Raw genomic sequence first — 12,019 nt, forward strand, 5'->3', positions numbered from 1 at the left:
CGGCGAATAAATGATAAAATATAACGGTATGTTCGCTACTCGCCGCCGCACGACTCGGCGCCACTATCGCCGCCTGCAATCAATCTGCAGCGCAACACCTAGCGCATTCTGACGAGCAATACTCACACTACCATGCTGCCAACAGATGGTGTTGGTGATTTATAGTTTTTTTATTTTATTTCACTGAAAACAAGACAATTATTGCAATATCAACGAATTAAATTATTGACCTTTCCCGTCATTGATAATTTTTGCTTTTATTTCGAGCTGTTAGGTATACCATCAGAAATTCTTAATGGTAACCAAGAATAGTCATCCACGAAAAGTATGGTTTGTGGCATCTCTAGTTTTAACATAGTAGACAAGTAAGTGAATATTATATCTTTGTAATAGATTTATTATTACAACTAAAAAAACAATATATATCGAAAAATGTAATCTCGTCGAGTTATTGCGAAGAACGAAGTCATTCCATTCGTTAGATAAACGGGAATCGACAACTTTCGGTGGGAAGGTGGGAACTGATGGTGAATGTGTCGGAGCATTTGTAACCATTAACTCTGAATCTATGTGACCGTTCGATATGACGGTAACTTCCTTACGCTGTCTGTGAGCACCTAACACCGCTCGGAGCTCCCGCTCAGCGACTTGCGCGGATTTAACAGTAGGCGGTGTTCCATCACCTAGAAAAAACAAATTTTATAATTTTATTAAATGCAAAATATGGAAACGATAGTTTTGCAACACACGTGAATTTTGCTTCTCCTGATTTTCCAGACAATAACAACATAGGGGTACAAAAAAAGAGAAAAAACCTCACAAAGGAAAGGATGTCGCCGCTAACGATATTCGATAACATAAGTACATTGCTGATTGCCAGACAACGTGTAATCTTTTTTTCAATAAGACACGACGCCTGTAGTTCCAATTTTCGCCACTTTACTAATAATTTGGCCAGACTGTATCACAGGATGTAAATTGATTATTTGATTCAAGGCCTCACAGTCAACACACGTTAACTTTTATTTAATATTCTCTTTTAAATTTGGACCTAAGATAATAAACGCCACAAATAAAATTACTGCTATAAGATTATCAGGTTAAAATAAATTATCGATAGAACGCTAATTACATTCGATAATATTAAAGGATAAAAGTGGTTTGTTCAAAATTTTTGGGTCTCGCAATTTTTGTTATAATATTAAAGTTGTTCTGTGCTTACTTCATTATATTATTTTTCATTCAAGTTACGATAAAAAATATAGTTGCGATACCAAAAACATTCAAAATGGAGGTGAGAGAAAAATTAAGATATATTTTAATTGTATATTCAAAGACTGATCTTTAACTTGATTAGATATGTATAAAATACATCAAAATAGAGAAAAAATAGTAAAAACGAAATATAAAAAGGTAATCAGAAATAGAGGCTTGTTGAGGTGGTTTGTTGTTGTACCATCAAGCTCGGCCATATCGAGGTAGTCACACACCATCTCGTCCCAGTTGTCGGTGAGGTCATGGATATTACGAGCTCCAGAGACTAAACGACGGCGCATTATCCTTTTAGCGCGAGCCAACCTTTCTGGTGTATCTTCACTGACCAAGTTACCAAATTTTCCTTTCAATTCTAAATTAGCTCCTTTATTCTGTGGCTCCAACATCACCATTGTTTGCATCTTCTGTGTCACTTGCATAAGTACTGGCGGTTTGGCCGTAATGCTCTTGTCCACTTCGCCATCTTTCAACTGAGCCTTCTTTAGTATCGACAATCTAGATTTCTCCGCCAACGATAACTCACTGGCATTGTATACTAATTGTTCAGATTTTTTAATTGTCGCATTTGTATGCGTAGTGGTTTCTGTATGTTGTGTACGAGTAGTTGATTTGGTGATTTTTGTTGTCTTAGCGGGTTTCATTGTACGAGTTAACTTGTTTGGTGAGACTGTTTTTTTTAGTGTTCTTGCTGTAGGTTTCCTTCGTTTAGTAGTTCTGATCCTGGTGGCTCTAAACATTACTTCCTCATTTATGGGAGTAGCGTATCGGTCAACGTAGGAGCTTCGGTATGTCCACACTCGCACTCGACGCGACGTGGTTGACCCCGTCGCCCTCGCTGAGCACACACAAGCCAATCGTTAGACTTCTGTCTAATCACTATTTAATATTAACCCACTTCAATAACACTAAGCGATTGATTGATATGAAAGTCCTTAAATTAATTATTATTGATTGAAATCTTTCGATGATAAAAATTAAACAAACAAGTGCAAAAACGGTGTCTAGATAAAAATTGCTAGACTGTCCAAACAGTTATAATATAACATTAAGAAGTATATGTGAAAAAAATTTAATGTTACGTTCATTGATATGTAATAATTTCGAATGAATATTTCTTACCTTTGGTTCGTCGATAAAGTACAGTAATTTTCTTCTTAATGTTTTTAACTCGTTTCATATCGTAATAGTCCTGATATTCGTCTGCAGTTTTCTGGTCCTCCTTCTTAGAATCTAGTCGACCAAGGATATCGTCCTCGATCTGTAACGGCGTTGGACGCTGGATATGAAAGTTTTCATCCCTTCCTTCGAACTGTTCACCGAGCCTTTCTTGAAGAATTGAATCTACTGACGCCGGGTACTCTAAATTCTTTGTTTCTTCCTGTTCATTTTTAATTTCGTCCTCTTCGTCGTCATCTAAATCTTCAATCTCAACTTCAGGTTTGTTAACAGCTCGATCTCTCGGCTTTCGTCTCACAATTCTTTCGCTCGTTACTGATGTCTTATCAGTTTCAAAGCGATCCCGATATCGGTCTTCACTTATATAATCGACTTCTTTATCAATAATATCATTGCTTCTAATACGACCGCTCCTTAAAGGATTTCTATTTAATTCATATTTTCTACCAGTTTTCCTAGATTTTGAACGAGGGCGGGCAGTTTTAGATTTTTGATTATTTTTAAAATTTAGATTATGTATGTTTGGATGTTTTATAGGCGAGTTTACATCAGATCTTAAACCTCTGGGCATTTTTTTAGTTGATTTTCGCCAATCTTCATCGTTCCTTGTATTCATCGTTCTTAAACTTAAATTTTCCTCATACTTATAATCGGGAGATGCGGGTACATCGGGGGATCGATCTTGGTAATCGTCACCAGAAGAAGCGACTTCTCTCCCCGCGTCATGGTACTCGTCGGAGGCGTATTGAGGCATCTTGGCTGCGGCGTAGTCGCCGTACTGACCGCCGCTTGCTATGCCCACCACGGCTGCACCAATCAGTACCGGCAAAAGAACAAGCACCATTGAAGTCCCCCTCCCGCCTCTCCCTTTCCTTATGCTACTGCGTTTTTCTGCGTTTTGCTTCACCGACGTTATGATTAATATTGTACAATATAATAATCTAAAAGTTAGATTATTATGATACAGTGTGAAAAAAATTTAAAATCGATAAAAATAAAATTTTCGACATGGTTCATCGACTTTGACTACGAATTTGACAGATAGATGTCACAACTAAAAAGACACTTTATAAAAAAAAGTGTAACCAAGCCAGTATATTAATTTTTTATCTGAATATTCAGAACCTACGGACCTATTAATAGATAGCTACGACGACTACAAATAACGTAAAACGTAAATTAAAAGATTTTATTAATCAATAACTTTTTATTAAAAATAATATTGGACCTAAAACAAATGACTGGTTTAGAAAAGAAGAAAAAAATTCTGACTGAGCGAGAAAAAAATGTTTCAAAATTGACAATGAAATATTACACAGTGATACAATAAACCATAATAATGTTATGCAAATAATAGTTATCCGTGTTTTACCTCAACAATGAAATAAGAAGGATAACGTTATGAGTGGGACGGGAAAAAAAGAAAAACAAGACGAGGAAGATTGCTCTTGCTATGCGGAGTCACACAGTAAAAAGACGTGCCCTCCGGTACACAACGTCACACATCCCCTGGTAAATTTAATTTGGTTTTACAGCTGCTAAAATAGTCAGTAATGACATCTTTATAATTCACATTGGTACTCAGTTCATAGGCCGAGATTAGTCTATCAAAAATCAAATCTCAAATAGTTATCAGGATTTATATGATTCCGTTAATTTCAGCGCTACTATGAGTTTACACAGGAAGAAATAAAAGCTTTGGAGGATTGCGACAAGGAGAGTTTCTACCAACGTTGCCTGCCTTTCAGTACATTGTTCGCGACGCTAACGTACGCTGCGATTCGCAATGGTGAGGGTTAATCATTTACAGTAGCTTGTAAATCTGTGGAACTTCATGGAAGTAAGAATGTTTGCTCCGTTATATTTTTTTATTATCTATTTAATATTGTTCTTACTTCTATGAATGTTTTATTATTCTAGGCTACCTGAAAAGAAGTGTGCACTTCGGCGTCGCGCCTAAGGTAATGGTAGCTATTCTATTTGGTCATGTGGTGGGACGAATTTCATACATGAAGAGTTGTGATGCCAAACTTCGTAGTTTGCCCGGTAATAGTTATCTGGGCAATGTGATGCGGAAACATCATGCAGCTTCGGAATCTGCGAAACGTTGAGGTACATAGGACACATCAAACATTTATCGTAGTATTTCTACTAATACAAATAACAGGCGCCAATACTAATCGTAGGTTAATTTACCAATAAAGTCGTATAAAATTTGTCTCTTAAAAAACGTACAATTTGTTTTAAACGAATTTTCAGTGGCAAAAAACTACGATAATATAGAATCGTAGAAAAACAATATGGCGTGTAACGTGTATGTGCTACAAAACCAAAATATTAAAGGGACAATTATCAGATCCATCCATTATAGTCATAAAACCTGTATTCGTTATTATAGACGATATTCTTATTTTGTATTCTTTTAGCTATTTTACATTTGATTAATTACAAAGTTTAGATCTTGTTTTATTATCAAAAGTAATATAATTTATAGTATAATAGTTTAAAAACAAAAAGTAAATGATTCATCTTTTAAATTGTATTTATAACAATGTTTTTGTTCTTTTTAATTATTAAACTATATGTTCCCGAAATGAGTTAATTCATTGTTTTATGTTATGAACTCTTGAGGGATGGATATCGGTTAAATTATTTCTTTTTATTTAAAATAACAATTCGGGCTGGTGTTTCTGGTTGTCTAAATAAGATTAAAATTAGTTTGACAATTTAGTAGGGATGAGGTTGTGTCAAATCAAGCATGAATCTTTTTGATTTTTATTATTTTAGAAGTTGGAATTGATAGATTCATAGTTATAACCTAGAAATTAAAAAAACACTGCTTTCTCAAATTAATAATGACCTACAGAACCATTACAAACAATGAGAGTAAATAAATTATTGTCATCGCTAAATTCTCTACACTATAATAATACTAGAATCATCCTATAAATTAGTTAGTAAGAAAATAATAATTCTAGTTAAGTTCGATAAATTTTATTTAAACCGAATATCGATAGTTCACAATTGGTCGCTATGCGTGTTTGTTTTGTCACTACGATATCTGTCTATGAAGCACGGTATTTGCCTTCATATAAATTTAATTTGATACTTCATATGCCTCATTTGTCAAAATTATCTTATTTAGACAAACTATAATCTACTACGGCGTAGTTAGTCCTACAACCGTTGTTAATGTTAAATACTGAATATATAATTATTTTCTCTAAACAAATAAAACATGTTTCAAATTAAAAGTTTTGATGTCTGTCTGTAAATGCAAATATACAAATTTTTAATCTGCATGAAATGTCTGGATGTCACATTTGGCATTTGAATATGTCAAACTGTCAATCGCGCGGACTTGAAAGAATTGTCGAAATCGGTTTATCAGTAGGTTATGAAAAATACGATTAAGTAATATTTAGTATTAGATACAATTTTGCCATGAACGATCCGAGATCATTTGGTTTTGAAAATAGTGATGATCAGTCTACGCTGAAACCTGCGGCGCCGATGCCACCGGTAAGATTAATTTATTTATCTATTGTGAAATGGCCCTGGATGGAGAAAAATAACAGTAATTTATTGGGTAGGGGCAGTATAAGTTTTCGCCGGAAGAGCTGAAAGTCATATCGGAATGCAACAACGAGAGTTTCTTCAAGCGGTCGCTGCCGCTTGGCACCATGTTAGGACTCGGCACTTATGTGGCCGTCCAAAATGGTAAGTACATCACCGAAAAAATACATTTCATTTAAGTCCTACTCATGTTCACTAACATTCATGTGGTTAACATTTTTTGCTTTCAATAAGGTTTGCAATAGGGAATATTGAAAAGGTTAATATTTAATACTATTAAAACAAAGTCTCAAGCAATAGCATATAGTTTTATAGTCAAATATTAAATTAATTAGATAATGGGTGAAAGGTTCTCACTAGTGAAATGGCTGTTGTCATTTGGACATGAAATAGGAACTTTGTTTTTGGTTAAATAAAAGCACTGAAGATATTACTATTAATTACAGTATTTACATGGTACATTGTTTTTGAGTGTTAAGCAAGTTATTAGTGGAATAGAGATTTGGTGGCCATGTTACCAAATAAGAATATTTCTCCGCTGTAGATCCCAGGTGCTTATATATCAAGTGTTAAGTTGAGTGTTGCTGAGAAAGCATTAAACACAACTTTTTTTTTAACTAAGGCTATTAAAAATTCCTGCTTAGCCAAAGATTTATTTTATATGCAGGTAATTTGAGGCCGAACCCGAGGTTTGGTGCATTCCCGAAGGTGACTCTGGCAGTGGTGATGGGTTACTTCATTGGCAAGCTGTCGTACCAGCAGGCATGCGCTGAGAAACTGATGGCTCTGCCTGGTAGTTACATTGGACAGATACTGCGGGATAGGCGTGATGGAAGACCAGGGTAAATTTTAATAATCATGAACTTTGATTTATGTCTTAAAATTAATATTATATAAGTATGATTTTGAAGATTGTAATAAACAATAACATCACAATATGTACTTACTATAAATATTATTTTTATGGAAAATGGGTTTAAAAAATACTTTATTTGTTTGTCAGAATAACACCACCACCATCAAATCAGTCAACATCGATGCTTGGTGCAAATCCGAGTGACATCTACTCTGATGCTGGTCCCGGCAACTCTCTCGACCTAGACATCGACCGTCCCCTGTTCAGCGATAACACATATCGTCCTTATACTGAAAGTATGTTTCAGATACACCATTTATTTAAAGTAATCACAAAATCTATAATTTGTACATTAATAGAAAACATTGAGTTTATCTTGCTTTATTACTAGAATGTATAATTTTAAAAACTTGCTTATTTTAAATGGACTAAGCTTAGTAAATTTTGATAATTGCTGAATAAAGTAGATTGAAATGTAGGGTGCATGAAAATAAATGTTTAAGTGCTATGTTTGTTAATAATTACTTTTAAAGTTTTTAATTTTTTTTATTTGAAACAAAACAGATATTCAATGTTTAATACTTATATCAGAATCATTAAGGTTAAAAAATGTTCTTTAGCACCTGTAACTCCTCCGGAGAGCGCTACGCCTCGTTCGTCCCTCTCATACGATGACTTGCGACGTAAAAATCGCGGCGAATACACCGACGCCAGGCAAGATCCTTACAAGTAAGTTAAACTTTAAATTTTGTCACATTCTTATAGCAATCGAAAGAAACTAAGCCTAATATCATCTCGTGATACCAAAATCACTCTAGTATTATGTTTGGTTGACACATGGCCACTAGAGTTCTATAATTCGAAGTCAATTTATTGATTTCATGTCAGAATTTGTCATAATATGAACACTACCTGGCACCAGTGAGTCTGTATAATCCATGATCATGAACCACCTATTATTTTCAAATTTAACCATAATCTATATGTCCCAGACAAATTATGATGATATCTGCACTTATCTATAGAAATTCAAAAATATGTGTGAAGTCAACCCGCATGAGCTAATTATTTAAGGCCTAGTCACCATTAACTTAGGGTAGTCTTTGTTCTTCAGTGGATGTGCATAATGTTTGAATTTTATGTATAAATTGCATATTTTGTATTAGGGTGAATCCCAACTCCGCCCCACTGGTAACAAGACCGAAACAGCCGCCCCCCGAACCCGTCGTGACTGCCCCGACCAACAAATATGGCGACCAAATGGAATAATCACTACACGGTAGCTGTCAAATTTGTGTCATACAAGAAAGGGGTTATAGTCAAGCCGGGGTTATAGATTTTTATTTTGTAATCTGTCAACACAACAATGAAGTGAAATAAACATCAGCAATCAGATTTGTTTAGGATTACTTAGTTGCTTAGTGGAGATTCTAAGTCTACACTAAGGGACTCGACTGATCGCTTCACTTTGATTGCAACAGTATTAAATGGTGATACTTCATAATAACTTTTGTATAATTGAAGATCATGTAAAAATTAAAACCATGGTATACATATAGAATGATAGACTGGATTGGTACTCAGTAAATGTGCTAAGAATAAATTAATGTCCTTTTATTTCACATTTTCCCACTTATATCGAGTCGGCATAAGGTTGCAAACCTTAATATTTTGACTTTAACCAACTCTACTAAAGATTATTTTGTACCTATTAAGGGAAACACTAAGAGACATCGATTTATAAACAACTACATGATTTAGCTGTAAATTATAGATTTTTTCAATTGCTTCATAGATCTTTAAAATTAAAACACTTGTACCTTAACAGACATTTATTTGTAGTTATTATCATGTTAATTCTACAAAACATAAATAAGATGTCCAGCTACCTATATACAAAAAAGTGTATAAAAATTGTAAAATAAATTCATTTATTACAATATAATATATTTTAAAATTTAATAAAATAATTGACCTATGATTGTCTAATAAAAAATATTTTTCATTAAAACATCGAGGTAAAAATCATGAGAAAAATTTAGAATGAACAAAAAATTTACGGTTCATCTAGTAAAGAATTTAACGGAATAAAATTACTTGATTCAAATCGCATAAATAACGATCGAATTTGTACAATCGTCTTGCATTGCTAATTGGTTAATATTTTGTCTGCATTAGTTATGATAAACATGGTTAAGTTCGGTTAAAATAACATCGAAAGCACCGGAAATATTTAGTCACAATAACTATTCATAAGGTAGGTAAATCGCGTTAAATTGGGATCTAAGGTTTGTTATATCTGATATTCTAATATTTTCTACTATATCTTGTGAAACTATACAAATAGATGGCCTTACAGAATAATATACCCTCTAACACCGAATAATTTCAATACCTACTACGTAAACTAGAAATTGTACAAAACAAAAACTTAATAGATATTACAAAAAATCACCATAGTCTACGAAAGTGAACTAGAAATACATACATGGTAACATTATTTGTAGTAAATTATAACTAGTTTTGATACTTTACTGGTAATTCTGACCGTAGGCTTTCACTGTCTAATTACAAACAAAAATGTTATCATTCCAATTCTCTTAGAAACACGAACATTAATAAACAACAATCAACGTGCCGGAGTTATACCTTCTACAATTTATAAGAAAGGGTAGGAAGGGGAAATGGATTTTACGGAGGAGGAGACATATAGGAAGAGGAAATATCCTCTTGTTCGTGGTGCTTTAGGATATAAAGCAGGCAACGCATTTGCATTATCGGATGTCGGCAAATTTAAGTGGTCGCTTGCTCGTTTGCCATATGTCACAATCTAAAGAAATCAATTTGAATTTAAGTCATAATTAGAACACGAGCGCCGCTAACGACTTGCTAGAGAACTTAAATCCTTCTGAAAATAGGGATCGATGCGAGAACATTGTTTGAACGATAAGAGCTTTGTAGATCGATGATATCCTGACTGAGAAGCACTGTGAATGTATTCCTGGAATCCGACTTTACCAATGACCGCCCACGTGTGCTCTCAAGTAATAGTAATTTTGATATCGTGTTAGCTCAAGCCGACACATAAAAGATTTTTTTGTTAGAAAATTAGGAATGTTACAGTGGGAATCTACGGTCAGCTGAAAAAAATCTATGTGAATTCTCTACTAAATGTACTATTTATGAATGTTTACCCTTATTTAAATCACATAGACGGAAAAATGGCACATCAGAGCATTTTTCTCGAGTAACCGTGATTGTCAGAGAGCCGTAACACCTGTACAAGAAAATATAGTCCGATAAAGTAATCTGACCCGGTGGGCAAACTAAAATGTGACAGTCCACTTGCCGCCTGTCATGGTAAAAAATGTCAAGATCGTTTTGCCGTTTATCTCCTTGGGATAGCCAGCAACGATAGCACCGCCTCACATAACTTTGTCGTACTATAAGAACATGTTCTTATCTCTGTTATTGTTAAAGAGAGTGAAAGGGATGGCAAATTGTTATACAGGTGTTAAGACACTCACCATAATACCACAGGCTAGACAATGAATTAGAACTAACTAATACTACACAATGATTGCACAAATTATAAGCGCTAAGATAAAGAGATTGTAACAATTTACCGCACCAAGGCAAACTTCATAGATGTTAATGCGAATTACTTGACATTTTGCTTTTCACAAACTACCCATTCAATAGTAGGGTAGATGCATAAATGTTCGTCTCCTAAACGTTTATAAACAACTAAAAGAAGTTTTATTTCTCTAAGAAAAATAACAAAAAAAATTACTTAAACTATTCAACATTAATAAACTATATCATAAAGCTCTGATTTAAAAAAAATAGACAAAACAACTATAAACTTAAAGTACTAACGCAAAATATAGACAACAATCACTTTTTAAGTTTTGTTGTTTAGATATTTTTGCTAGTTTTGAATTTAAAGTTTTAATATTTAAATGTTACATTTGCGGATATCAATATAAATCTATTATAATTAATGTAGTGTTATTTTGAATTTTTTAAGCTTTGAAATAACTCAATTTTACTACTTTGGAGAGCAAAAAGGTTATAATTGTGTCCGACAAAAAAAAATAACTACCTATTTATTTGATGTACTCAATAATATTAAATACTGTAAGGTTCTAATTGTTTTGTACTAACAGAACTTAAAAGGTGTCCCAAACTAACATGTAGAAATGGGTTTATTGCTGACGACATTAGTTAAAGCTTAAACAGTATAACAGACACCGCATTATTTATAGATCCCTGAAGTTATTGTGGTTTGTCACCATTTTTATCTTACAAAGATACTTGTGTCAATGCCATATCTCCCGTTTGTATATTTAGATAGAATACTTTATAAGCATTTAAATTAATGTATCACAAAGGTAATAATAGTTTAATACAGTTAATAAATGTATATTAGATATAACGCATTGAATCGGTAAGAGTCGTATAGAAACAGATAGTATTTCACATCCAAAATAGAATAATATTTGTATCCAACCATTTTATGTTCGTAAGAATAAATTCTTTTACCGAAGATTTCATATTCAAAAATTAATGCTTTTACGGTAAGGGCCAAGGGAGTCCAGAGAAATTTACGGGACCTCCAAGACCTGCATCGGCTTCTAGAAGGCTCATGATGACAGCCATGGCAGCCTCCCCATTGCCATCGAGGCCCAATGATGGGAGTGGGGGTGAGATAGAGAGCGGAGTGGATGGGGAGAGACCGTCTACAGGGTCACTTGTTGACGGGGAGTCTGCGCCCCCCGCGGAACTTAGCGGTACATTGTTCCTGACGTGTGAAAAGTTTCCCATGTCCACGCCGAGGATGTTGTCCATAAGCGCGGCTTGCTGCAAAATAAAACAAACATTAACATAGAATTTTAATTTTATGGTCGTTGAAATGCTGTAATATCGGATCTCAGAGGTTGCGGAGTACATGGACGATTCTTGAGCCTGACGCGTATTACTAGTTATAGCCAAACGACGTGTTTGAACAATATACATGTTTTTTTTTTTAACTAATAAGTCAAATTTGAAGTGGTTAAGGGTATGGACTACCGGTCGCGGCTTACAAATCCCGCCATTGTGATATAGCATAGCATAAGTTTACCTAGACATAAG

At 34.1% G+C, this 12,019-nt stretch overlaps 3 protein-coding genes across 6 annotated transcripts in view; 1 reads left to right on the forward strand and 2 right to left on the reverse strand.

Moving 5' to 3' along the window:
* Positions 1 to 1,312: 1,312 nt before the first annotated feature.
* On the reverse strand, positions 1,313 to 3,482 carry LOC106102669. Its single transcript, XM_013282222.1, has 2 exons — positions 2,395 to 3,482; positions 1,313 to 2,110 (listed from the first exon to the last, which is right to left on the reverse strand). Exons 1-2 carry the CDS (start codon positions 3,293 to 3,295, stop codon positions 1,374 to 1,376), a joined length of 1,638 nt encoding a protein of 545 aa, XP_013137676.1. The 5' UTR covers positions 3,296 to 3,482; the 3' UTR covers positions 1,313 to 1,373.
* Positions 3,483 to 3,728: 246 nt separating this feature from the next.
* On the forward strand, positions 3,729 to 8,486 carry LOC106103406 (OCIA domain-containing protein 1). Of its 4 annotated transcripts, none has more exons than XM_013283169.1 (6): positions 3,729 to 3,963; positions 4,114 to 4,240; positions 6,695 to 6,869; positions 7,031 to 7,179; positions 7,504 to 7,612; positions 8,050 to 8,486. In XM_013283169.1, exons 1-6 carry the CDS (start codon positions 3,853 to 3,855, stop codon positions 8,150 to 8,152), a joined length of 774 nt encoding a protein of 257 aa, XP_013138623.1. In that variant the 5' UTR covers positions 3,729 to 3,852; the 3' UTR covers positions 8,153 to 8,486. The 4 variants fall into 4 exon arrangements, with proteins under 4 accessions (XP_013138623.1, XP_013138648.1, XP_013138640.1 ...); XM_013283194.1 differs by lacking the exon at positions 3,729 to 3,963 and adding an exon at positions 6,045 to 6,171 and having other exon boundaries at positions 4,152 to 4,240; XM_013283186.1 differs by lacking the exons at positions 3,729 to 3,963; positions 4,114 to 4,240 and adding exons at positions 4,434 to 4,563; positions 6,045 to 6,171.
* Positions 8,487 to 10,861: 2,375 nt separating this feature from the next.
* Positions 10,862 to 12,019, reverse strand: part of LOC106102493 (aryl hydrocarbon receptor nuclear translocator-like protein 1) — a 36,346-nt gene continuing 35,188 nt past the window's right edge. Inside the window, exon 9 of the mRNA XM_013281994.1 lies at positions 10,862 to 11,965. Coding sequence (XP_013137448.1) covers positions 11,459 to 11,965 — 507 coding nt within the window. The 3' untranslated portion in view covers positions 10,862 to 11,458. The remainder of the gene's footprint in view (positions 11,966 to 12,019) is intronic.

This window comes from Papilio polytes, unplaced genomic scaffold, assembly GCF_000836215.1.
Source record: "Papilio polytes unplaced genomic scaffold, Ppol_1.0 DF824292.1, whole genome shotgun sequence".
Taxonomy (NCBI): Eukaryota; Metazoa; Arthropoda; class Insecta; order Lepidoptera; family Papilionidae; genus Papilio; species Papilio polytes.